Source organism: Gallus gallus, chromosome 6, assembly GCF_016699485.2.
Source record: "Gallus gallus isolate bGalGal1 chromosome 6, bGalGal1.mat.broiler.GRCg7b, whole genome shotgun sequence".
Classification (NCBI taxonomy): Eukaryota; Metazoa; Chordata; class Aves; order Galliformes; family Phasianidae; genus Gallus; species Gallus gallus.
Window position 1 is genome coordinate 32,505,192 of NC_052537.1, and position 23,317 is coordinate 32,528,508.

Genomic DNA, 23,317 nt, shown 5'->3' on the forward strand with positions numbered 1-23,317 from the left:
GGGGTTTTTATCTGTGATCATAAAAAGCAGGTTACATTCAGCCTGGAAGGGAGTGAGGGTTGGAGGAGAGGGGAGGGGAGAGCAAGAGAGAGAGAAAGCGAGAGAGAAAGAGAGTGCTATTCGCTCAGTGAATTGCTTGCAAGCTTTGGGCTGATAATTAGGGATCTCAGGGGTGCAGTTTCTCAGAATAACCTGCTCGCCTTCGGATGGACCGAATGGAGACAGTGGTTCAGTCCTGCTGATATTTTTAAAGCCCTCCTCGCAGTTTGATGGGCATTCCCAGTGCTTTTGTGCACGTCTCGGAGAGCGTTGACGTGGAAAGGAGCAGCAAGGAGGGGGAGGTTGGAGAAAAAAAACGGCAGCTCTTCTAAAAATACGGAGGGCATGCGAGAGTGCGAGCAGGCTGGGAAGGAGGGCGAGGGGAGAGCGCCTCGCGCCATGGTCCTCGGGCACTCGGAGATGTCCCTCCTGTGACTGGATGCACCATGAGCATCTGGGAGGTGATCCTGGCTTTCGTGGTGGTGGTGCTGATGCTCGTGGCCCTGCTGGCCAACGTGCTGGTGCTGATGTGCTTCTTGTACAGCGCCGACATCCGCAAGCAGGTCCCGGGATTGTTCATCCTCAACCTCACCTTCTGCAACCTGTTGATGACCGTCTCCAGCATGCCCCTGACCCTGGCTGGGATCATTTACAAGAGGCAACCGGGAGGAGATCAGATCTGCCACGTTGTGGGCTTCCTGGAGACTTTCCTCACCACGAACTCCATGTTGAGCATGGCAGCGTTGAGCATTGACAGGTGGATTGCCGTGGTCTTCCCTCTAAGTTACCACTCCAAGATGAGGTACAGAGATGCTGCTCTCATCCTGAGCTACACGTGGTTACACTCCGTGTCATTCCCCATAGTGGCAGCGTCTCTCTCCTGGGTGGGTTTCCATCACCTCTATGCCTCCTGCACCCTGTACAACAAGAGACCAGAGGATAGGACACAGTTTGTGATTTTCACTGGGGTCTTTCACACCCTCAGCTTCCTCCTCTCCCTTATAGTCCTGTGTTTCACTTATCTCAAAGTGCTGAAGGTGGCACGGTTCCACTGTAAGCGGATTGACGTGATCACTATGCAGACCCTGGTACTGCTTGTGGACATCCATCCCAGGTAGGTGCCTGTGTGCTCAGCGAGAGAAAATACTGGCTGCAGAGGAAGCGAGGAGGGGGCTTAGTGTTGTGTTAAATGCAGTCTGAGCAGTGTCACAGCAGGGAGGGATCGGGAGGGGGAGAAAACAAGCATCCTTCCTGCTGGTGTCTGTTCTGCACGTTGCTTTGTACTTGTGTTTGTGTTGTTTTTTTTTCTTTTCCAGCTGCAGAAGCAAGTCTTCTTTCTTAGGAGCTTGTTTTGGGAGGGAGAGCAAAGAAACAAGCAGCTTTGGCTGAGCATGCATTTCCCTCTGAGACAGTGATCAGGCTACTGCTCTTTCTCTCAGAAGGTGGATTTAGCTATTGATAGATTCACAGATATTAGCACTGTCAGCCCAAAACACTGATTCTTGCTGAGAGGGAGCACATGTCCCTGGCTCAGAGCTGAGAGGGAATGGGAGCTGGGGTGCTTGCTGCTCCTCCAGCTGTGTCCATGTTGCTGTGCTCTCTGTAACTTTTGTCTTTCCCAAAGGCAGCATCGTAAGGGAATAACATCTGCTAAATATGTATGCTTGAATGCCTGTATTTAAATCCCACCGAGAGACTTCAGTAGCAAAGTTGATATGACAAGTGAGGGATGTAGAAAGCTCATTGCTAATGAGAGTCCTTAAGCGAGAGAATTGTTAGGAGAAAAGTCTCCAGGGGCTGGGAGAAGAATGGCAAGCACCAAGCAGGCATGGATGTGTGTCGGGAAGCTGTGCAAGAGTCCTGTCAGAGATGATGCGCAGGCTATAAATCTTGCATAAATAGGACATATCTGGGTCTGCAAGGGAAGCAGATTTGGCTGGGGAAGGGAGAGTGGGAGAGACCTTTTCCTGATTATTAAGGGGTGCAGAGCTGTACAGCTGGAGGACGGAAAGCTTTGCTGGATGGAAGCCCTGGGACTTGGGGCCGGTGAGAAGGCAGCAGCAGGACAAGACAGAGCAATCTGTCTGGGAAAAGGGAAATTAGAAATCAATCCTCAAAGCTAAGGCAGGATGCAATGGGATGGAGTGGCTGACGGACCACAGTAAGCTCTGGGCTTGGAGGCTCTGATGAGCTGAGGCAGATAGGTTAAGGACCAGCTGGGACTGGGACAAGATGGGAAAGACAGAGAGTGAGCTATGGGCAGGGGAAACATGGGATGTGGTTCAGTGAGCATGGTGGTAATGGTTGGACTTGGTTATCTTAGTGGTCTTTTCCAACCTTAATGAGCCTGTAATTCTATGGTTCTATGAAAGCAGGGGTGCTGGTTGTAGCGTGGGAGGAAATGGGCCCAGTTTGCTGAGAGTTTCGCTTAGAGGAGGAGTGTGACTGGAGCAGGTGATTGGGAAGGGAAGGCTCCAATGGACTCACCTGGAGAAAGGGGGAGAAGATGATTTGGCTATGGAGGGTGATGGAGCACCTGTGAAGGATGCTGACTGGGAGACTGTCAGAGACTGAGTCTGTAAGTTCACACTGAAGGGAAGAGAAGTGTCTTTCAGCAAGGTGCTGGCAGCAGGCAGTGCAGGCAGGTGTCTCATATGGGGAAGAAGAGAGGAAAGCCATGAGCAGATGAGGGGGCTTGTCCCATAGCAGCATCCCACCTTGCCATTATCTGCAGGCTGGAGGCAAGCAGCATCTCTTGTATTGCAGCCAGCTGCAGGAGTGGAAGGAAGCACATGTGGCTGTCCTCAAAACGAGGTCAGAGCTCGGGGATTCCTTAGCCTGAGGCAAAGAAGTCTGAGAGGATCAGGGCAGGACAGTGCTGTGTCAGAGGAACAGAAACGTTTGCTTAAAATTCTCCAGTTAAGCTGTCTGATCCGTGTCTTGACCACAGATGTGGAGCAGAGCTTTGGGTGAGTCCTGTTCCTGCTTCTGAGAAACACATGTATAAATCTTCCCTTATCCACCAAGTCACAGAGAGGAAAAAACAGCCTCCTACCCCATGCACTGTCTGGATTGCTAAACTGCACCCCAGTTGCTCTTAATTCCTGCTGTGGCCACTCACAGGACAGTGCTGTAGACGTGCTGGGGCCGTTTGAAATAGCAATCCTTACACCTAATGCTTAAAGTATGGCTGGATTGTACAGAAAAGCTTAGCAAAAAGGGCAGAAATCACAACGATATGCTCCTCCTCTGCATTTTTTCTTGTCTGAGTTAACTAGAAGGTATTCCTGCGTTTCTTAATGGTCTCATAGAAGAGCAGGTTCATGGGGCTGTGGGTATCGTACCTCTTCTTTGGAGGAGATGGAGTTCTACAGGCACTTTGCTGCCAGTAACCTCTGTTGCTGCTATTCAGCTCTTACATCAGGCCATTCTCTAGCAAAGGGGAGTTTATTTCTCTGGACTACAGCAACGATGGCTGATTCCAACCTACAGTGCTGCTGTCCTATCAGTGACAGCTGCAGCAGCTGTAGGGTCAGATCTTAGACTCTTCACAAAGTGATCTGCATCGAGTTATATAAGTGGCACATGTACGGGAACGTTTACTGTTTGTGATAGTACCCAGCAGCGTAACATGGGCGCTAGGAGGACATACATGAGAGGCCAAAGTTAGCAGTTGTAGCCTACCCCTGGCTTTTGTGTGATCTGCTTTCAACGCTGAGAAATGTGTACAGACAATTTTCTGCTCCTTGTGACTCAGAATCCACCTGCCAGGGGGGTCTGGGACAGGCGTTATGACAGATGGCTTTATTACCTGTGACTCGGGGAGACACAAGTGATCTTCTGAAGATCATTTGAGATGAGTACGAAGGAAACCTCTAAATACCCCACAGAGCCGTGTGAATGTTTAGGGCACATGTCCTTTCACATTAGCTTTGGCATTTTTACTGGGTACTGCTTTCTCTTGACTTTGTTCCCTAGACTGAGCTATCTGAGTTACTGTGAGAGTCTTGGGCAAGGATTCTCTTAAGTGCTTAACTCATGTATTTCTCAGCCGAAATTATCTATACTATCTTTTTAGTGTATCCAGCTCTTAAAGATAGTGGATCTTAAGGTTCAGTATCTCATAAGCTTTGTTTAAAATACCAAACCTTCAAAGGGATATATCTCAGATTTTCCAGGATATTAAAATCTTTGAATGAAAGCTTAGTCAACAATCCAGTCCTATTACCAGTGTCACCCGTGGAACCCGTGTTTATGTTCTTATCTAACTGCATGAAGGAGTGCACAAAAGCAAAATACCCATCTGAGCACACGATCTATATGAAGGAACGAGATAAAATACTTTCATTTGTGATGTGGTATTTACTAGCTCCATCTGGAAATGCTGAACAAAAGAAATCAGCCAAAGCCTTCAGGACTTCCCGCATCACACGTGAGCTCCTGGACTCAATAACAGCTTTGTGTAGACCAATTAATGTGTGGAGAGATATAAGAAAGGCAACTATAGGAGACAAAAAATACCCCTCCCCACCCTAACAGCATCCTAATTGAAATGGCTTCGGATATTTTTTTCCTATACTGACACGTGCTCGGGATATTATGAGTCTCAGTGCAGGCCTTAAGTGAAGCTGCTGAACCTCTGAGATCCTCTGTTTGCACCTAAAAGTACTCCAAGTTCTTCAGCAACTGCAGAACTGGAAGCATAGGTTCCCTCAAACAGGTGGATTTCTTTTTTTACTGCTCAGCTGTCATTTTGAGCTGCATATAACTCAGATGTAGAACACGTAACACTGTTAGATGCGTTTTAGTTCTACTTAGGCATATTCTTTAAGAGCAAGGCAATTTGTTATTTCTTTTGTTCACTTTTCCATCATGGCAGCTGCTCTGGGAACTGGATGAATGAGAGTAAATAAAAAGGAAATAATGAAACAGGGTTTTTTTAGCCCAATTGAAAGGTAGCATTAGAACTGCCTGACACAGATAGCACCAAGCACCTTGAGATCCTCAGGACACAAGATGTGCTTAGACATTGATCAGACAGTTACAGCAAACAATGCACAGTGTGATCATAAACCACACAGCTATTAACATATGCAAGCATGGAACCTGGCAATGAGTCTTCAATTACAAATGTACAATGAAACCAGAGGGAGACAAGCTCCAAGCTGTTGTAACATGCAGTGCATGGGCCAGACCACTGGCTTCGCCCAAGACACAAGGTTACTTTGCCACAGGACACGCGCAATGAGCCCACAGGCAGCAACACTGCTACTTGCCTAGAGATGGATTTGGACGGGCAGCCTGGCTTTGCTTTCATCCTTTCCCAAAGGGAGTATGTTGGCAGATTCACCAGTTCAGGTGCAGATGGCTCAGGGAGGTACAACCTGTGCTTCCAATCCCACAGAAACACCTGGAGAACTACAGACACGTGCCCGGGCTTCACCCAGCCAGCACAGAAGCTGCACAAGCAGGTAGAGGAGGGTGGAAAAATCAGGACACAACTAATTGGTGTCTGGTCAGAAATAAGGCTGGTTTGAGCCTCAGAGTCAGAACACCTCGGTTTTTCAGATTTGTTGTCTAGTTCCTGGCTTTGCAAAGTGCTCAACATGTGCACCAGCTGTTGTGAGATTTATGGCTGCACCGTTCACAGCTACTGGATGTAATGATTGCTCCAGCGTTGGGCTGGCCATTAAGAGGATATTTTTCCTGTTATGATTTCATTGTGCTTTATTTCTTACCTTGCTGGGCAGTTTCTCCTATTCATGATATGGTTGTTTGAATTGCCTTTCCTATGGAAGTAGGATGCTGCCTATCCCACTCTACTATTTTGTAAACCTTTGAATATCATGAGGAAAACTCAAATACAGCTTGCAGTGATTTAGAAAGGAGATGCCACTGGATTCAAGGCTGAATGCCACCAGCCTGTCCATAAATAAATCGACATAATGGGGTGCACGTGCATGTAAGTGTACATACATGCATTTCTCAGTAATTGGTTTTGGAAGGTAAGATCATGTAAAGCCTTGATACTCACTGTACTCCTGAGGAAATGCAATGCGTTGGTTATCGGGTTGTGTGAAAGCAGCACGTACTGGAAGAATTGATTTCAATTACTCCAGAAGTATAGCTGTTAAAGTTTGCTACCTGATATTATGATTCATGTTCTTGTTTGTGTTGAATGTCACGCAGCGTAAGAGAGCGTTGTCTAGAAGAGCAGAAGAGACGGAGGCAACGAGCAACAAAGAAAATAAGTACCTTCATTGGCACCTTTATACTTTGTTTTGCACCTTACGTTATCACAAGGTAAGCAGGAACCTATGCTGTGAAAAAACGGTCAGAAAAGCAGGGCACTGAACCAGAAAGTGATGCAAGCTCCCTATGAAAGTTCTGTGCTACGTTTCACCTACCAGAGATTCTATTTGCTGAGCCGACCACATTATGTAGAATGTCACAGCACTTCCAGTCCAATCCCTCTGTAGTCTGTGAGCCAAACTCCATCCAGTGATCCAAGTCAATGGGTGGGTTGCATGGGAGGGACTAAGGAGTTCAGTCCCCAGGTGCCAGGGGATGTGATTATTTTCAGAGACCAAGAACTTGCCTACAGCTCAGACTACCTCAGTGGCCCAGGGGGTGAGCCAACCCATAGCGTGGGACACTAATCTGAATAGGTCAGGATGGAGAACTCTGATTGAACAAGACTCGGATGAGGTGAGAACATGGCCCACGGATTTAGACAGCAGCTTTCTTGGACAGAGTCCTTGGTCATAAACATCAAATAGCAAAGCTAGTCTGGCTTAGAGCTAAAGAAAATCTTGCAATTTATGGTCAGATGTCCCTATTTATCTAGCAGCTTATTTCTGAAAATGGCTCCTGTGGGAAACACAGAAGTACTCCTATGAAACAAAATTACTGAAAAGCGAGTATTTCTGGGTTAGTGTTATCAAGTTGTTGAAAGGAAATTTACAACTTGTGCTCATTATTAAAACTCAGGAAAAACTGAAATACTGCTATGTGGAGCAGAGAAAGAAAAAGATACATAATACCTAAAGCATCACCTATTCTAGTATTATTGGAGAGAAATTACTGGGGCTGATGTCAGCCAAATTCAGAATTGCCAAAAAAAACCCACATTGAAAAACCCGAATTAAGACTCAGTGTAAGTGGGCAATGGAAAAAACCCTTTTTCCATCACAGTACAACAGCCCAAATTTCTGTTTCTAACAAAACAATTAACAAGCAGTCTCGTAGTCTCTTGTTAGAAAGGAAACCCTGCATGCCACATTAATTTTATGTTCATGATAATAATAGCTAATTGATCTGTGCTAATAACTTGTGACAGTGTTGGGACTACATCTGCACAGCATTATGAAATTTTTCTTCACCTTGACTTCACAGTGGCAAAGAGACCATGCCCTGTGCTCTGACAGGGCATGAAAGGATTTATAATTATGGGTACTTAGCCTTGACTCTCAGGCTATAAGATATTAGAGTATGCCTTGCTTCAAGTGGTTAAATTTCATTTTATATTGGATGTATGAAGCTAATGAAAATCATCACAGGCACTGAATAGCTCTCAGCTCAGCCCTGATGACACCAAGCACTTGAACCAGGGCTGTCAGAAGCACTACTGTGCTCCCTGCAGCTCAGCCCAGCATTCAGCCACCACCTCCCCGCTACCACTGAGCTCCGGGGCAATCTGTGTGCTCCTAATCCTGAAGTACAAAAAGGAGGGGTAGGTTAGAAAAATCCTCAACCTACCTGCTTCAGTCCTTACGAGGGTCACTAAACAGTCACACAAGTCTTCAGTCCATGAAGAACTGATGGCTTTTCTGGAGGGGGTGAACAGAAGGGTTGAGGCATAGGGTGCCCACGGCACAGAGATGCTTTGCACCACGATATATGGAAGGATATTTGAGGATCCTTTCTGCATGTGGCTGATGTCAAACCTAGGGGGATGAGGAAGCTTAATTATGTTAGCAAGTATTATTTTCTGGGCTAAAACCAGAGCGTTTTGCACTGCACAAGATGGGGCAATCAGTCACTTTTCAAGGCAGTGAACAGAAGATAGCTGACAAAGTGTATCATTCCCATGTGAACAGCAGGCTCTAATTGGCACAATATTTCCATTAAATGTGCTCTAAACTAGCTGATGATTTGAGGCCTCCGAACAGGCAGGCACTGGGTTACACTATAATGTCTTTCTGCTTCCACACCAAAAGCCAACAGTTGTCTGCAGCACACCACGAGCCAGGGAGGGAGCCATGCCTAGAGCTGCAGTTGGACAAACGCCTCTCTGTGTCAACCAGTCTTTTTCAGCTTACATCAGGGTAAAGATCAGCTTAGTCACCCCTTTTGTCAAGGAAATGCCCATTTATTTAGTTCAGTGGCTGACCTTAAGTAGTACACCTAGACAATTCTGTTCTTGATTCAGTGTCTTCATGCACCAGATGTATGTTGGATATTCCTAGGTATAGCTGGTTGCTTGGTTTGGAAAAATGCTATTACAACACATCTTTTCTTTTGCTATATTTATCATTATGCGATTGGAAACAGTATTGAAAACCTGTATTCTCCAGGAAGCTTCTTCATAAGGAAAATCAAAAGAAGTCATACTATTTTCTAATATTCATGTCCAACTCCACACTTTTCAGACAAATACAGAACTTTGCTCATGCAGTTCAGTAAATGCTGTCAATCTGTGGGGAAATTGGCCCTAAATTAAAGATGCTGAAGTAATATCAGAAAGAAGCATGCAGTCCCAAGCGCTTGGGTTAGGGAGGAGGATGGCAGAAGAGGTGGAAGACTGAAATTCTTTTGTAACATCTCTGGAGAACGGGACAAACAAAATGCATTTTTGTGTTGGTTGTCTGCCCTCTGCCTACAGATCCTGCTTGGGCAGAAAGGCAAACTCACAGAGGAGTTCTGATCTATGTTGCACGTCTTCATATGAGTGCACAGTTTTCCTAAGCAACCTTAGGTTGACATATTTGAAGGCTTTCTAGGCTCCCTCAAAAGCTCCATATGACATAGGTGCAGGGGTAGGAAGAGAGGTAACAGCCTTATGTTGTGCCAGGGGAGGTTCAGGTTGTAGGATAGTATGAAAAAAGTACTTCTTCTCAGAAAAAAAGGGGGAACACTGATCATCATGTTCAGCTTATTCATTAATACAAGAGAAAAGACCAAGGTAAAGTGCTGATACTATAAGCCCTGTGTGAAAGAAATAAATAAAATCAGAGTTAGTAACAAGCAGAACTGTTAGGATTATAAGCTTTTAAGAGTCAGTCCAAATTCCCAAATTCTTGCTCAGTTTCACCCCTGAACAAGACATAATCATTTGTTTGAGGCTCTCTAGCCTATTCAGAGTTTTCTCCATAGCCCTGTTAATTTCTGAAGGGGAGTCAATGCACAGGAGAGATGCTCCCATTATACTAGCTGCCCATATGGACCTATATATGTCCAACAACATATTTTACTAACATGATAAACTGCACATGTATGTAAAGCATTTTCACTCTGTGTTATCTGCATAAGAGATCAAGGTCTTACTCTTCAAGGTGACATCCTTGTTTGTTTACTTCTGAAAGTGAAATAAAATGATTGGATTCCCACTTGCCACCAAGTGCACTACAGAATTACATTTCTAAGGTATTAAAAAAATTATCATGGCAAAACTGTTTATAGTTTTGAAATACAGGAATTTAGTATCAGGCGAGTAGGAGAGCAGCCTCTGAAAGCAAGTTAGGGAATTATGTAGCCAATGCTGTAGAATTTAATTTACAGGTAGCACTGAAATATTAATGCACCTTCACTGAAAACATCTTCCTGGCTGAAATGTTTCATGAAAATTGAAGCTATGCATATAATTTCCCTCATTAATGAGAAACAAAACCCTCTTTCAAAGGCAGTAAGGTTGCTTGAACGACTTGAAGACATTTAATTGTTTCTACATCAAATGGAATTGCGTATCTTGGGGTTTATCCACACTTGTTTGTTGCTATGTATCCGCAAATGTCAAAAATAATACACAAAAATGCCAAGATCTTTAAATGTCAAGGACACAAGGAAATAATTGAAGAAAATATCATAGATTCTGTTGACAAAACTGTTGGCTTTTTAATTGGTCAGTCACTGAAGGCAGAATTAGTAAGCCTAGACTTACAACCCTGCCGTGTCCATGTGATGTGCTCTAAATGGAGATTGTTAACGGCTCATAGGGCTGGGTGACAGAGGTGCAGACACAAATTTATTATACCTTGATCATTCTAGGCATCCACTGCACTTAATTAAACTTAATCAAACTCAGTATCTGTAAAACATTTGACCAAAGTAAATCAACCACATTAAATTCAAGACAATAAAATTTTAAATGCAGAGAAGTCATTAAGTATGTGAAGAAGGATGGCTCATGGTAGATTACAGAGTAAATATGACTCAGTAGAAGATTAATATCCAAATATTCAAATATCATTTTAGAACATATTTACATGACTGTCATAGCTACATTTTCTTACATGACAGAATAGATCAGACCAGACCTCCAGCAGCTAGAGTAGAAGGTAATTGTGTTTGACTTTGGATGCTGCTTTGTGAAAACGATATCAACCACAAGTTAGAAGGAGAGGTTGGAAGAATGGCATTGACTTAGGCAAGATGAAAGGAGAGGAAAATGATGGCAGTTCTTTGGGAACTCAGAGAAGCTCACAGTGATGAGCTGAGCCAAATTCTCAAGCATTTTCCCATAACATAGCCTGGTCAACTCCAGTGCCTTACATGCCTCTGAGCCCATAACCCCAGTAGGAACTGGGCATTCCTCTTTTCATATGCATAATACTTTCAGCCCTTGTCTCCACTGAAGCATGAATTATCTCCCTGGAGAACAGCACACGAATGCAGAACATTTCTGAAATGGCCATTGAGCTCAGTAAATATATAAAGAACCTGAAAATAATTTGTTCTTTGATAATAGGACATATTAATGTAAAGATTATATTTGTGACAGAATGATATTTCTCTCTGAAACATGGTGGTTATCAGTGACTAATACTTAATTATTTGACAGTGAAATTAAGAGCATACAACATGAATTGTAAAACTTCAGCTAGTTCCTTTTATGTCAAGATTCCATGAAATTATTCATTTAATACAGCTTAGGCTTGCACTGCGTGCTGTTGCAGTATATGCAAATTGATGCCAAAGAGATGCTCAGAAACCATTTCAAAATGACAAAGAGGCTCTTGTAAGAAAGAAAGTGCAAAAGCAGAAGTAGATCTTAGAGAGGTAGCTATCCAAGCACACTTAAGCACTGGGATGTTTCAAGCCATACTGCCAAACTATACCAAATTCAGGCTCCTCAGCCCCACTTTCATGCTCCAATGACTAGACCATGCCATCTGCCAGTGCTATTTTAAACAACAAAATGCAGGGAAACTTTATGGAATGCAAACAAAATGGCTGAGGAAATCCTTATTTCTAAACCGCTTGGAATGCTAGCAGCGTTGGTGTTGTAGGAATCACACTTGAGAATGCTCCTTGGAAATGGCCCTTTGTCTGTAGAAAGGTTAGCAGTGGAAGATTTTTCCAGGCAGGTTTAAAAGCACCTAGTCTGAAGATAGTTGTCAGCAAAGATCTCATTTGCTATCACATAGTGGGGCTCTCTAGCTGCACACATGCCCTTTGGAATCATCCTTCTCTAGAAAAATCAATAGTTTCTCAACAGCTGTAGAGACATATTGAACAGTGCTGCCCTTCAGTGTTGCTCAAAGACAAGGGAAAAGAAAACCTCGTGGAGTTATCAATATCGCACTGTCAAAAACACTGGAGGTATCAGAACAAAGTGAATGGTCTGTGCTGGGGTGTGAGGAGCATATAAAGCTCTTCTCTCCCTCCCTCCCTTCCCAATAGCTTAATTTTTTTTCTGGGCCAGATTTATTGCAGTAGTATGTTTGGGCTTCAAACTGACCACTTTTAAAAGTTAGGATTAATGGTGCCATCTCTTAATGAATAATTTTCCTTCCTTGTGTGCTTCACCTATAACCCAGTCAGACAATTCAAATGCAGCAGACTCAAGGACTTGGACTTTTTATAAATGCTATGTAGCACCGCAGGATGGTTTCACAGATACTCCAGAGTGGACCTTGAAGGATGCCTTTGGACCAGATGTTGGATTTTTAGTTATAACAGCAGGGAGATACGACTCCCACTAAACCACGCATTGATGGTGTCTCAATCTCAGACTTTGGAACTCAGTGTTTTTTGCAACAGTAGTTGGGAAATTATGACGGGCTACACAGAAATATATATATTACAATATTTGCTGTTAAATGTGGTGTGCACGATGGATTAAATGGTGCAGTTAAGCATGAAAGTCATCAGGAAATGTTCTTGGGGAAAGTTATACTCCATATCCTTTAGAGTTCTATCAAGTCTATGATGAGCTTCAGCTGCTAAAAACACGATCTCATGGCATGCACTACTAGAAAAAAATTACACAACAAAAACACTAAATAACAACAACAGCAAAGAGAAAAGAAATATCAACTACGAAACTTTGCTTTCTAACAAGAGATCTTACTAGGACTGAAAACCCTGGAGTAATCAGAGAAAGTAACACTCATTGTGTGCACAAATTTTGGTAGAGAATAAAACCATAATGGTTGGGGATATCTCATGCAGTGTCTACTTGTGGACATTTTCCACAAGCAGAAAAATTTCTGGGGAGTGTTAATCTGTTTACCTCGGAGCATTTATGATCCCAAACACAGCATCCACTACAGAGAAAAAAATAATCAGGGCAAGATTACTGTACTATATACAGAGTACACTGACACTTTATCAACAGTCTCACTCGCTTGAGTCATCAAGAGGAGTTCAAAATCCAGCTTTACAAAAAGAGTTGGACTCAACTGTTAGTCTCCAGAGGTGTCTTGCAATAACAGATAAAGAGACTCTTCTTGAGTTTGCCTCATTCTGCTGGACCTATTGTACTTTGCATACAATTGACCAACAGATTTGAGGCAAAGATATGAAGAACCTTACAGGAAGTAACATATCCAAGGCTGAATTCTGGTTTCATTAAGTGTACATTCAAATATACAAAGTGAAGGATGCCTTGAAGTTTACAGTTCAAGACGTCCCAATAGGATCTGTGTAATCCCATTGCAGGGGAACAGACCCCAAACTTAGTGTTGCAGAGTCACAGAAATGTGTACATCCACATTTTCATGAGTATGGCTTTTTTTCCACCCTTTTGTTTTCTTGCAAGTGCCCAGGAATTTGGGGAGGGGTGCATCATTGACTTCTCATTGTGCTGCTGGGATACTCAACTCTTTCAACCTTCCTCTTCCCACAGACTTGTTGAATTATCCTCTACGATCCCCATCAACTCCCACTGGGGAATTATCTCCAAGTGCTTAGCTTACAGCAAAGTTGTTTCAGACCCTTTTGTGTACTCTTTGCTACGGAATCAGTACAAGAAGACATGGAAGGACATCATAAACAAGATCCTCAAAAGGAGCTCCATCAACTCCTCTGCCCTCACGAGTGAGTCGCACAATCGAAATATATTGCAGCTGAATGAATGAGGAACCTTCCTCGTGGGTATGGGATCTTCCAGAAGCATTAAATGATATATGAGAAACAACAGTAACTGGCCTATCCCTAGTAGCTATCCTCAGCTGTCAAGGCTTCGGGAGATGGTCACAGGGGCTGTGACCCTCCCACAGCCCTCGTACACCCATGGGAGGCTGCTTTGAGCGTCCTCTCTCCAACAGCAGCGTGCTATTGGTGCGTGGGCCTGCAGACTTCGCCAAGACCAATCTCCCATTGATTTCCATCAGCAGTTATGCATAGAGTGAAAAGCTGCTCCTTGGTGGAAGGGCTCATGAGATTAGCAGGAGCAGAAAGGTGCAATAGTGAGATTATTTAAAAAGAAAGCCACACAGAGATATCTGTGCTATGCTCTTCAATGGCTGCAGATCGGAGTCTCTCTGATGGATCTGCCAGCTTTACAAAACAACCTCAACCTGGTTGCTTCAGCAGGTACCCTATAGAAAAGATCTCAATAGGAAAATCTTAACAGCAAAATCTTCACCTGGGCACTCGTACAGTGCCCAGTATAGCTTTCAATCTCATCTAGTACATCTCATTTGAACAATTCTGTTGAACTGAGTGGAAGGAAAATTACTTTACTAGTACACTACATCCTGGATTCTGATGTGTCTTCTAAGTAACTTTCTCAAAATTCTATTATTTTCCTCTCCATTAAATTTTAAAATAGTTTAAAAAAAAAAAAAAAGGTAGATAGATAGGATGGAAAGGTTAGGATGCCTCCTGCCTACCCTCAACCCCCCTTTTTAGGATTTCTGAATTATAAAGAGATGGAATTTGTCCCAAAGCCGCAAAAATCAAGAAATCAATAATAATTAATTGGTTGACACTGCTATGATTTTAGTAATAGTTCATAAAACAACTTGCATCCAGAAAATGTGTCTTCCTCATAATCTCTTGAAATTATTTTCTGGTAAAGACCTATTGGTTTCAAAGGTTTGACATTTATACTTTGATTGCCAAAAGACTTGCAACCAGCTCTGACCTTAACTCTGTAACCATTTGTCTCCAGCAAAGTCCACAAGGCAAAGGTAAGATAACATAAGAAATTTTTACTTACTAGGTCAAGAAACCTTCTGTTCGGTGGCCATAAATCCACAGATGATAGTTGGTAAAGGTGAAACAGCAAATACACCACAGATTATGAATAGTCTTGGCTTATCAGGTTCCATGCATGCAGTGGCAGTTTATATAGCAGCTGACATTGCTGGCTCCGTTAACATCTATTCTTCCTTATATTCCAGCTGTAAATACGGAAATCAGAATCATATTGATGGAATTACTTTTTAGCTGCCACTTCTTGTGTCCTCCAAGCAAAGGGCACTGGATGGCATCTATAGCTCTGCAAAAGACCTTTCCTTTGCTTGGAAGATACAAGATGAAGAAGCTAAATTAGTATATTCTGCTTCATTTATGATAAGTAACCAATATCAGTCACTTTGCAAACCGCGGCATACTCTGTTTTACAGGTTCCACCCTGAATATTTGTCCTCTAACACAACAGAGATTATGACAACAACAATTGCCATCAATTCAAAACCTGGATAGGTAACTTGGTGAACCCCAAAGTCAACGTATTTGGGGTAATAGCTCAGGTGCTGGTGTGCAGAGCCTCGCCTTAGCCCCACTCCCTGGCATGATATCACAGCTGCAAGGAAAATGATAATCTAATGTTAATCTCATCGCCACCTGCTTTGTAAATGCAAGATTTAATAGAATGAAGATCAGTAACAGCCATGTAAATAAAAATCTTCAGCTTAGCTATCCAGTTTAGTTATAAAACCACAGGATAAATGAAGTAAAATACATACACAAATATAGTCATGGGATCTAAGTTTTGCCAACACTGTGTTCAGGGTTAGCCATTCGTCATGTTACATTGTCTACCTCATCTTAACCATTGGACTTGTTAGGCTTAATGTAATTTTCTCAGGTGCAATCAGTAAAAAGACCCCGTTTGATACTTGTTTCTTACAAAATTCAAGTTGTGTGGATGACTTCGTTGTATCCTGAAAGGATATTACAATGCTGTTGGAGAGGGTCCAGAGGAAGGACGCAAAGATGATCAGAGGGCTGAGTGCACCCACTATGAAGACAGGCTGAGGGAGCTGGGCTTGTTCAGCCTGGAGAAGAGAAGGCTGCGGGGTGACCTCATTGCAGCCTTCCAGTACCTAAAGGGAGCCTACAAATAGGAGGGGAGTCAAGTCTTTCAAAGAGTAGATAACAGCAGGACAAGGGGGAATCGTTTTAAGTTGAAGTAAGACTTAGATTGGATGTCAGGGGAAGGTTCTTTACTATGGGAGTGGTGAGGTGCTGGAACAGCTGCCCAGAGAGGTTGTGGATGCCCTGTCCCTGGATGTGTTCAAGGCCAGGTTGGATGGGGGCCTAGGCAGCCTGGTCTAGTATTAAATGGAGGTTGGTGGGAATGCATGAGGTCCCTTCCCACCCAAGCCATTCTCTGATTCTGTGATTATTAGTGAGCTTAAAAAGGTAAAATGCATCATACCAAGATGTTATGTATTTGACTAAGACCCTTTCTATGTAAGCAAATTAGAACGGGATGATGGTTGAAGTCCATAAGCACTGTCAGTTTAAACACTGGGTTACTGCCTAGTCAATGGGACCTTTGCATGTTGATAAACCTAGCCCCAAATGGTTTTCACATTTTCAATCCATTATTCCAATAGAGAAAAATAATTTCCCAGAAAAAAAAAAGCTGTTGTTAGAATGACTGGTAAAAGGTGGAGAAGAATATAGCATCAGACTGTGTATCACAGTCAGTCCTTGGTTGATTTATGTGTCACCATGAGCAATAAATCTCTCCCCTTGTATGCGTTTAAAGCTTTGTCTTTCTTTCATTGTGCCTTTCTTCCAGAATTAATCTCATAGCAGAGAATAAACATAATTTCCCCTCACTTACATCAGATCTCTGACACATTGTCATATTTCTACCATCTGAAGCAAGCGGGAGCTGTGCATGCTGGCGCTTGACAAACTGACTCCATATACAAATAAAAATAATACCCTAACATTTCCGGATGACATTTTATAAGAGATAGAAATATGATACTGTGGCTCGTTAAGTGCTAGCTATTCAGCTGAGTTCTTATAGGCAACCAGCAAAATTTTCTGAAATGTATGTCTAAGTGATGAATGTAGCTATGACTAATGTGTCTGCTGAGTTTTATATGTACTATACAACACTTTCACTCCAGTGAGTTAGAATAACGATGGCAAACATAATGCTCAATACTTCATTATCTCTGCTCGTCAGTCGGAACTGCTCTCTTGTCAAACGCCCATGAGAGGGTGTGTGTGTGAGGGGTGGGTTTTCCATTTGTTATTTAAATGTTTTTGAATAATGTTGTAAATTACAGCTACGATGTGCCCAAAATATGGAACTGCATGTGCAAAGCTTGTGCAGCTGCTTAAGCAATATGCAGTTGTCTGTTTGGTGGTATCTGCAATTCGTATGCAATATCTATTCCTCACATGCATGTTCAATTAACATTTTCTTCCTATCTTGTAAGTTTGGCAGGCAGAACATTGGCAGACAATTAAAAGTATTTAACCCAGTATGCCATTTTGCAGGTCCTGAGCTTTTCCTGGCACTCATTTTACAACCATATATTATTTATATTATGTCAGAGCCATAGCTGTGAACACCATTTTGTATTACATTTTTAATCCAGTTTGGATGTGAAGATTTAGGTAATTCCTTTCGGCAGAATGCATAAGAGAATGAAATGAGTTTATTGAGTAAATAAGCAGTACCAAATCCACCTCCAGACGTAAATAAATATAGCTATTGTTTCAGTTGATGATTCAGTCCCATTAGATAACTATATCCAGGTTTTATACATCTGACTTCTAGATGTGTAAGGCCATGTCTTCAAATGTATTTACATATGGCAAGATGTAAACAGGATTTATTGAGTTCCTTGTGAGTGTAAGCACCCACATGCAGTGTTAGGCAGCTGCAAGACCCATCTGTAAGTGAGGTCTATCCCCATTGTTACCCCTTTTGAGGGTAAAAGATCCTCAAAACTATGTTTTTGATGGCCCCAAGCCATACTTCTTACAACATCAACTTTTAAGATACCAGTCCACATCAAAAATAAAGCCTTCCTAGAAATTAATTGGGCTGCATCAAAAACAGCTGCATCAGTACAACTTCAGAGGTTACCAAATTGGGTCAAAAATATGATTGAGAGGCTTGGGGCCAGAAAGTTTGGGAACTCTTATCCTTACTCTGTTGCAGCAATGAGTGTTACTGTGGCTGTAGTGGTCATTTCCCTAATAACTTTCTTCCAAACCAGGAGCATGCCAGATCTCTCAGCCATCCACTTACCCCAAAGACAGCGTTTCTCTCAAGGCTCAGTAGCTGTCATGGAGGAATCCAAGTCTCCCCAAACAGCACAGTCTCCATGGAAAAATACTTGCTGGCTTGGGAAGGCTTAAATAGTTTTCAGGTGGGATGTGTGGGAAAGCCTCACACTGATGGCCTGAATCCAGCTCCACCTGGGTAAGTCTTGCTCAGGGAGGCAGACAGCCTAATTCTTAAAGCCCCGGAGGCTCAGGTCATTTGTGTGAAGAAAGCTTTTTCTTGATTTAGTTGTCTAAATTCTCATAGTTCCTTCACCACCTCTTAATACTAAAGAAAGGCTCTGCAGTCCCTAAGCATCTTGCCCAGTCCAATGTGCAGTGAATGCTTTGAAACATCCCATTGGAAATTGCTCACTTTCTACTGCTCCCAGGACTATCATCTCCCTCATCTTCTTCTGATTAAATGAAACTTATGTTCAACACCAGAGACTTCACGCCTATGTCAGGTTGTTGCTACTTGGCCCTAATAATCTCAGTACATTACTGCACACCATGTTCAGCACAGAAAGCTCAGTTAGATCGGTGGATCCTATGGTGTTTGCTTTAGGAGGCCCTGGGTAGTTAGCTCTAAACATAGGCTTCCTTGTTTGTAGATTCAGGGACTATATAAGCTACTCGAGCCTGAACAGGTGAGACAATAACATTTTAGCCTTAAATTTATTATTATATTTTTTAATTTGCATTTTACGCTTTAATTCAGAGCACTTATTATATCTCAGAATCTCTGATGGATGAAGTTTCTCTATGAAAACCATCCTTCTCAAACAGACAGCTGTCCTTGTTAGGAGGTATAAAAGTTTACACGGAGATAAGAGCTGCTGCAGTGTTTGTAAAATGTCTACTTCTTACCTGTAGTCCTGATGTGTATCATGTAAATATGTATTTAGAATTGTTGGGTTTTAAGCATATGATGCTGATCTAATGAACGAGATGCTATGGTTTCCTATATATGTCTATATTTATAATGGAGATGGTTAGCCCTTTAGACTGTAAGTGCAATTCAGAACTTTGCGTGTTGAGAAGCAAATGTATCTGCTGTATGACAGCGTGCACGTGTGATAATTATATAGCAAAATACGTTTGTTTTGTTGAAGAAGATCCTACGTGGTTACAACATTCCCAAAGGCCTGAGTCCACACGGCTGATTAACAATCCTCAAAGATATGTTAGGAAAAGAATCTCCATTTGGAGCTTACTGAAAGCTGGGAAACTTTTCTCATCACTGTAGTTATAAAATTACAGCTTTGAAACAAACCTGTTTTTAGATTGCAGAAATAGCAAAAAAGGAAACGGAGAGCCTCCATCCTCCTGGGATCTGATCCAGCAAGATCGTTCTCCTAAGGAAGAGGGAAACAAATGCTTTCAAATGTAGTGCCAGTGCATCCTAGCGGGACGCCAGTGGGAACACAGTGTGATCCAGTGTGCAAACGTGGCTGTGTCCCTCTCCTTGTTGGCCACCACGGATAGTCCTATTCAGTCATTTTGCACCTATTCGATCTTGAGTCCTGGAACACAATTAAAAAAACAACTAAATTGGATTTAAAGTGGTTTACATTGCCTCTCTGATCATAAAATCCTACCTGCATCAGCCACAGGGTGTGATGGGTCATTTATAATAGAAGCTATAGGGCTTCCCAGATAGATAATAACGTTTGAAAAACCATTATCACAAATTGCCTTGGAAAACAGAAATAGATAACTAAAAGGTGCCTTGATTGACCTTTATTTCTACACAGAGCATTTTTGTAAACCTTGAATTTTTTCATATTTTTTTATGTTCTTCACGTCATTTTAGGATTAAAAAATCTCATATATTTGGCAGTCATTAATCATTCCGTTCTGAATTCTTGCAGGAAAGTGATGCATTATCAGTCTTAATAGATGCAGTTCAATCTTTTCCTCTAGATAACATTATCAGATGATTATTTGCTTAAAAAAAAAAAAAAAAAAGTTAAAAGGGACTTTCTTTACAAACCCTTGCGATAAGGACAGTGGGGTTCCTTGGATGTGTAAGGACCATCCATAGGATAAGACATTTAAAATGGTCTGACCTGTGTATTTTAAACCTTTTTGGTTTGTTTTGAGATATCAAAAATAAATGGTTTCCTATTTCTTAGCACCTAGTCAGTCTGCAGGATAGTTCTGAAATAGCATTAACAATAAATGCTGTAGGTAGAGCATGTTTCAACTATATTATTATAATTTATTGCATTTCATTTTATTTTATTTTTTTGTATAACAATGAGTTGTAATTTATGGGGCTATTTATACGGGGGAAAAAAAGGCAATATGAAAGCATGGGTAGAGTGATGCACAGACCAACATGTAACAATAAGATGCTCAAGAGTTCCATGGGTTAAAATGGACCATGGAACTTTGAAGTCCCAAGCAAGCTAAACTGTTATCAATTCCCAATGTATATTTCAGAGAGATGCATTCTGTCATGTAAGGACAGAAACATAAAGTCTGTTGTATTAACACAGTTGAAAGGAATACAGGACAATAAATTTTAATCCTGACTTCAGATTTTTGAATAAGGGGCCTGTGCTGCCTATTCTGTTTACAATGGCTTGTGCTTTGTGAATACATATCAAATGTTGTAATATATTTTTATTACATAAAGTTAATGGTTAATACAAAGTAACATATAAATAAATACGTACTATATATGTATATTGTGATTTTTGTTATATTTACTGGTAATGAAATGTGATTATGATTAAATGACTTCGTGTGAGCTATTTTTTTATATAAAACTTTACATTTTAAACAGTCTGTTTCATTTCGTTGTTGCAAAAGTTAAAGCCTGTAAAGCCATGGCCAATGATCTGACCCAGTCATTGATTTCCAAAATTCGGCTGAAGTCGAAATCAATGAAGTAGACTGCAACAGAATATTACTTCACTGTGCTTACGAGCAACACAAAGGGGAAATAATTAGCGAACCTTAATACATTATGCATTTATCTAGTCGTGATACCTTTGGTCCTTAAACTTTCCTTGATACCATGAACACACACAACTCGTTGAAATGGACACAAATATCCCCAGACTTCTGCCTGCAATCTCTAGACTGTGATTTGAGCTGAAGATTAAATTCCACTCCAGTGCATAAATGAGGACTCTCGATGACTCTTTTCCTTCCCCTGTGGGTGTAGAAAAGCAGAAGAGACCTCCAGATGAGCTCAGCGTTCTCAGACATTGAATAATTTCAGATTTGACCATTATGATTACTTTGTGCTATGCCGTTGGTTCCCATATTCCCCCTTATTTAAGCTGCTCAGCACTCAGTTTCTGTCTGTCTTTCGGTGTGCACACTTTCCCTTCTCACACATGCGGACGGTGCTGTGAGGATGCTGTGTGTGGGTTTGTGAGCTCTGGTGTTGAGATGCAATTATCTCAGAAGGCCTTGCAGGGCAGGATGGGGAAAATAATTTATTCATGATGTTCAGCTCACGGACACATTAATTTATACTGAGGTCAATGCAGATAGAGAGCTCCAGATATCAATTTAGAGCATGAAAACACAGTCTGACTGGTCAGCTCAGGCAGTAGATTTCATAGAATCACGAAGGTTGGAAAAGACCTCTCAGATCCCCAAGCCTACCCAGCCCACCCTCACCATGCCCACTGCCCACATCCCTCAGTGCCACATCCCCACGGCTCTGGAACACCTCCAGGGATGGTGACTCCACCACTCCATTTGCAGAGTGGTACCAATGCCTCGCCACTCTTTCTGAGAAGGAAAGGTTGTGAGCCACTGACTGGTTTATGGGCCATTGCATGGTTTTCCAGCAGACATGTCCAGATGTGCCATGCAAGCAGGGCAGAAATACCTTTATCAGTGTCATCTCTCATCTGTTAGCATCATTCTCCCTGTTTTCCCAATGTATTTTCTGACAGAAAGACTCTAATGAAAAATACAATTAAAGGAAGGAAATCAAACACAATTATCTAGGAGTAGATAAGCAGCTAGCTGTGTTTAGCACTGTACGAACAGAAGGAAAAAGCATTCCAGAGAAAAAGAATATTACACAAATACTGTTCAGGATTGCTCATGTGGGGTCCCAGGGTCTTCACAGGGCACAGAACATAGGCAGGGTCCTGGCTCCAGGTTGCTCTCCCTTGGCACCTCTCTTGCAAGAGACATCCCTCCACATTATTACCTATGCCACTCAGTCCTCAAACCACCACTCAGAGTTGTCATCATTCAAATGGACACAAGAAGGATCAACATGTGTTAAGTATATTTTCTGTTTCTTATTCAGCTTAACAGCTGCCAATAACCATAAATATTTCACGGAGACATTTAGGAAACCATGTGTTTCAATTGCTTGGGAAGATGATTTTCTTTACACCTTCTCAATAAATTAATATAATCTGCTCTGCTGAACATACACTTGCACGAGAGCCTTCATCCCTGTTTAAGAGAGTCTATGTTGTAGGCTATTTTTCAGCAGCAAGCTTTGCCACTCTGCCAGTGGTGACTAGTCATGCCCAGTGCCTAGGACTGCATTTCCAGTCAATAGAGACCTGCATTTCCAGAAGGTAGTTCAGAAAACTCACTTTGGACACAGTATGATACCTATGTACGTGGTATGACCTGATGTTGTAATGTCTTCCCATAAATTTGCTGAAAGAGTTTCAACCAAAGCTTATGTATAGTATCTGAAGTGCTGCTGTACAAGCCCAGCACATATTTTTTGTCTTTTGTTATACTTCTGTTGTGAGCATGAGTAATCCCAAACAGTTGAAATTCTCATCGGACCGCAAGGAAGTATTTAAAGTAAAATGGGACAGCAGATGACAGCAGTAGATTCTTAAGAAAGAATCTGAAGCAACCTGATGGGTGAAGCTTTCCAAGTGAAGTCTTGGATCTAAAGAAACTGGGCTATCAAATTCCCTCTTTCCCCATGAAGCATAAACACCAGATTTACGATCTAGCTGATGGCTGATCTGCCATGTGAATGCTAACAGAATCATTTCCAGCTGCTATCATTTGGAGACGAGAAAAGAAAATAATTGGTAAAGAAAATGTTGTAGCAAATTGGGCATTTGGGGCTCCTGCCTCCAGATGGGCTCAGTTAAAACAAATCCAGCACCAGTGCATGATGACCCCAGTGATGGCTGTTCCACAAATCTATCCTCTCCAGACTATTTCAATTTTATGATTCCTGCTATTAGATTAATCTCTGTAATATCTCTGCTGCAAACCTTGATGCAAACTCTATAGCTCTCAATCTATTTTATGCATGTGTAGTTGTGACAGGAAACACTTTAACAGATGA

At 42.1% G+C, this 23,317-nt stretch overlaps 1 protein-coding gene across 1 annotated transcript; it reads left to right on the forward strand.

The window, feature by feature from the left end:
* The first annotated feature begins 377 nt into the window (after nt 1–377).
* GPR26 (G protein-coupled receptor 26) lies at nt 378–20,800 on the forward strand. The gene is made up of 3 exons (XM_421809.8): nt 378–1,153; nt 6,229–6,342; nt 13,388–20,800. Exons 1-3 carry the CDS (start codon nt 486–488, stop codon nt 13,617–13,619), a joined length of 1,014 nt encoding a protein of 337 aa, XP_421809.5. The 5' UTR covers nt 378–485; the 3' UTR covers nt 13,620–20,800.
* The last annotated feature ends 2,517 nt before the right edge of the window (nt 20,801–23,317 follow it).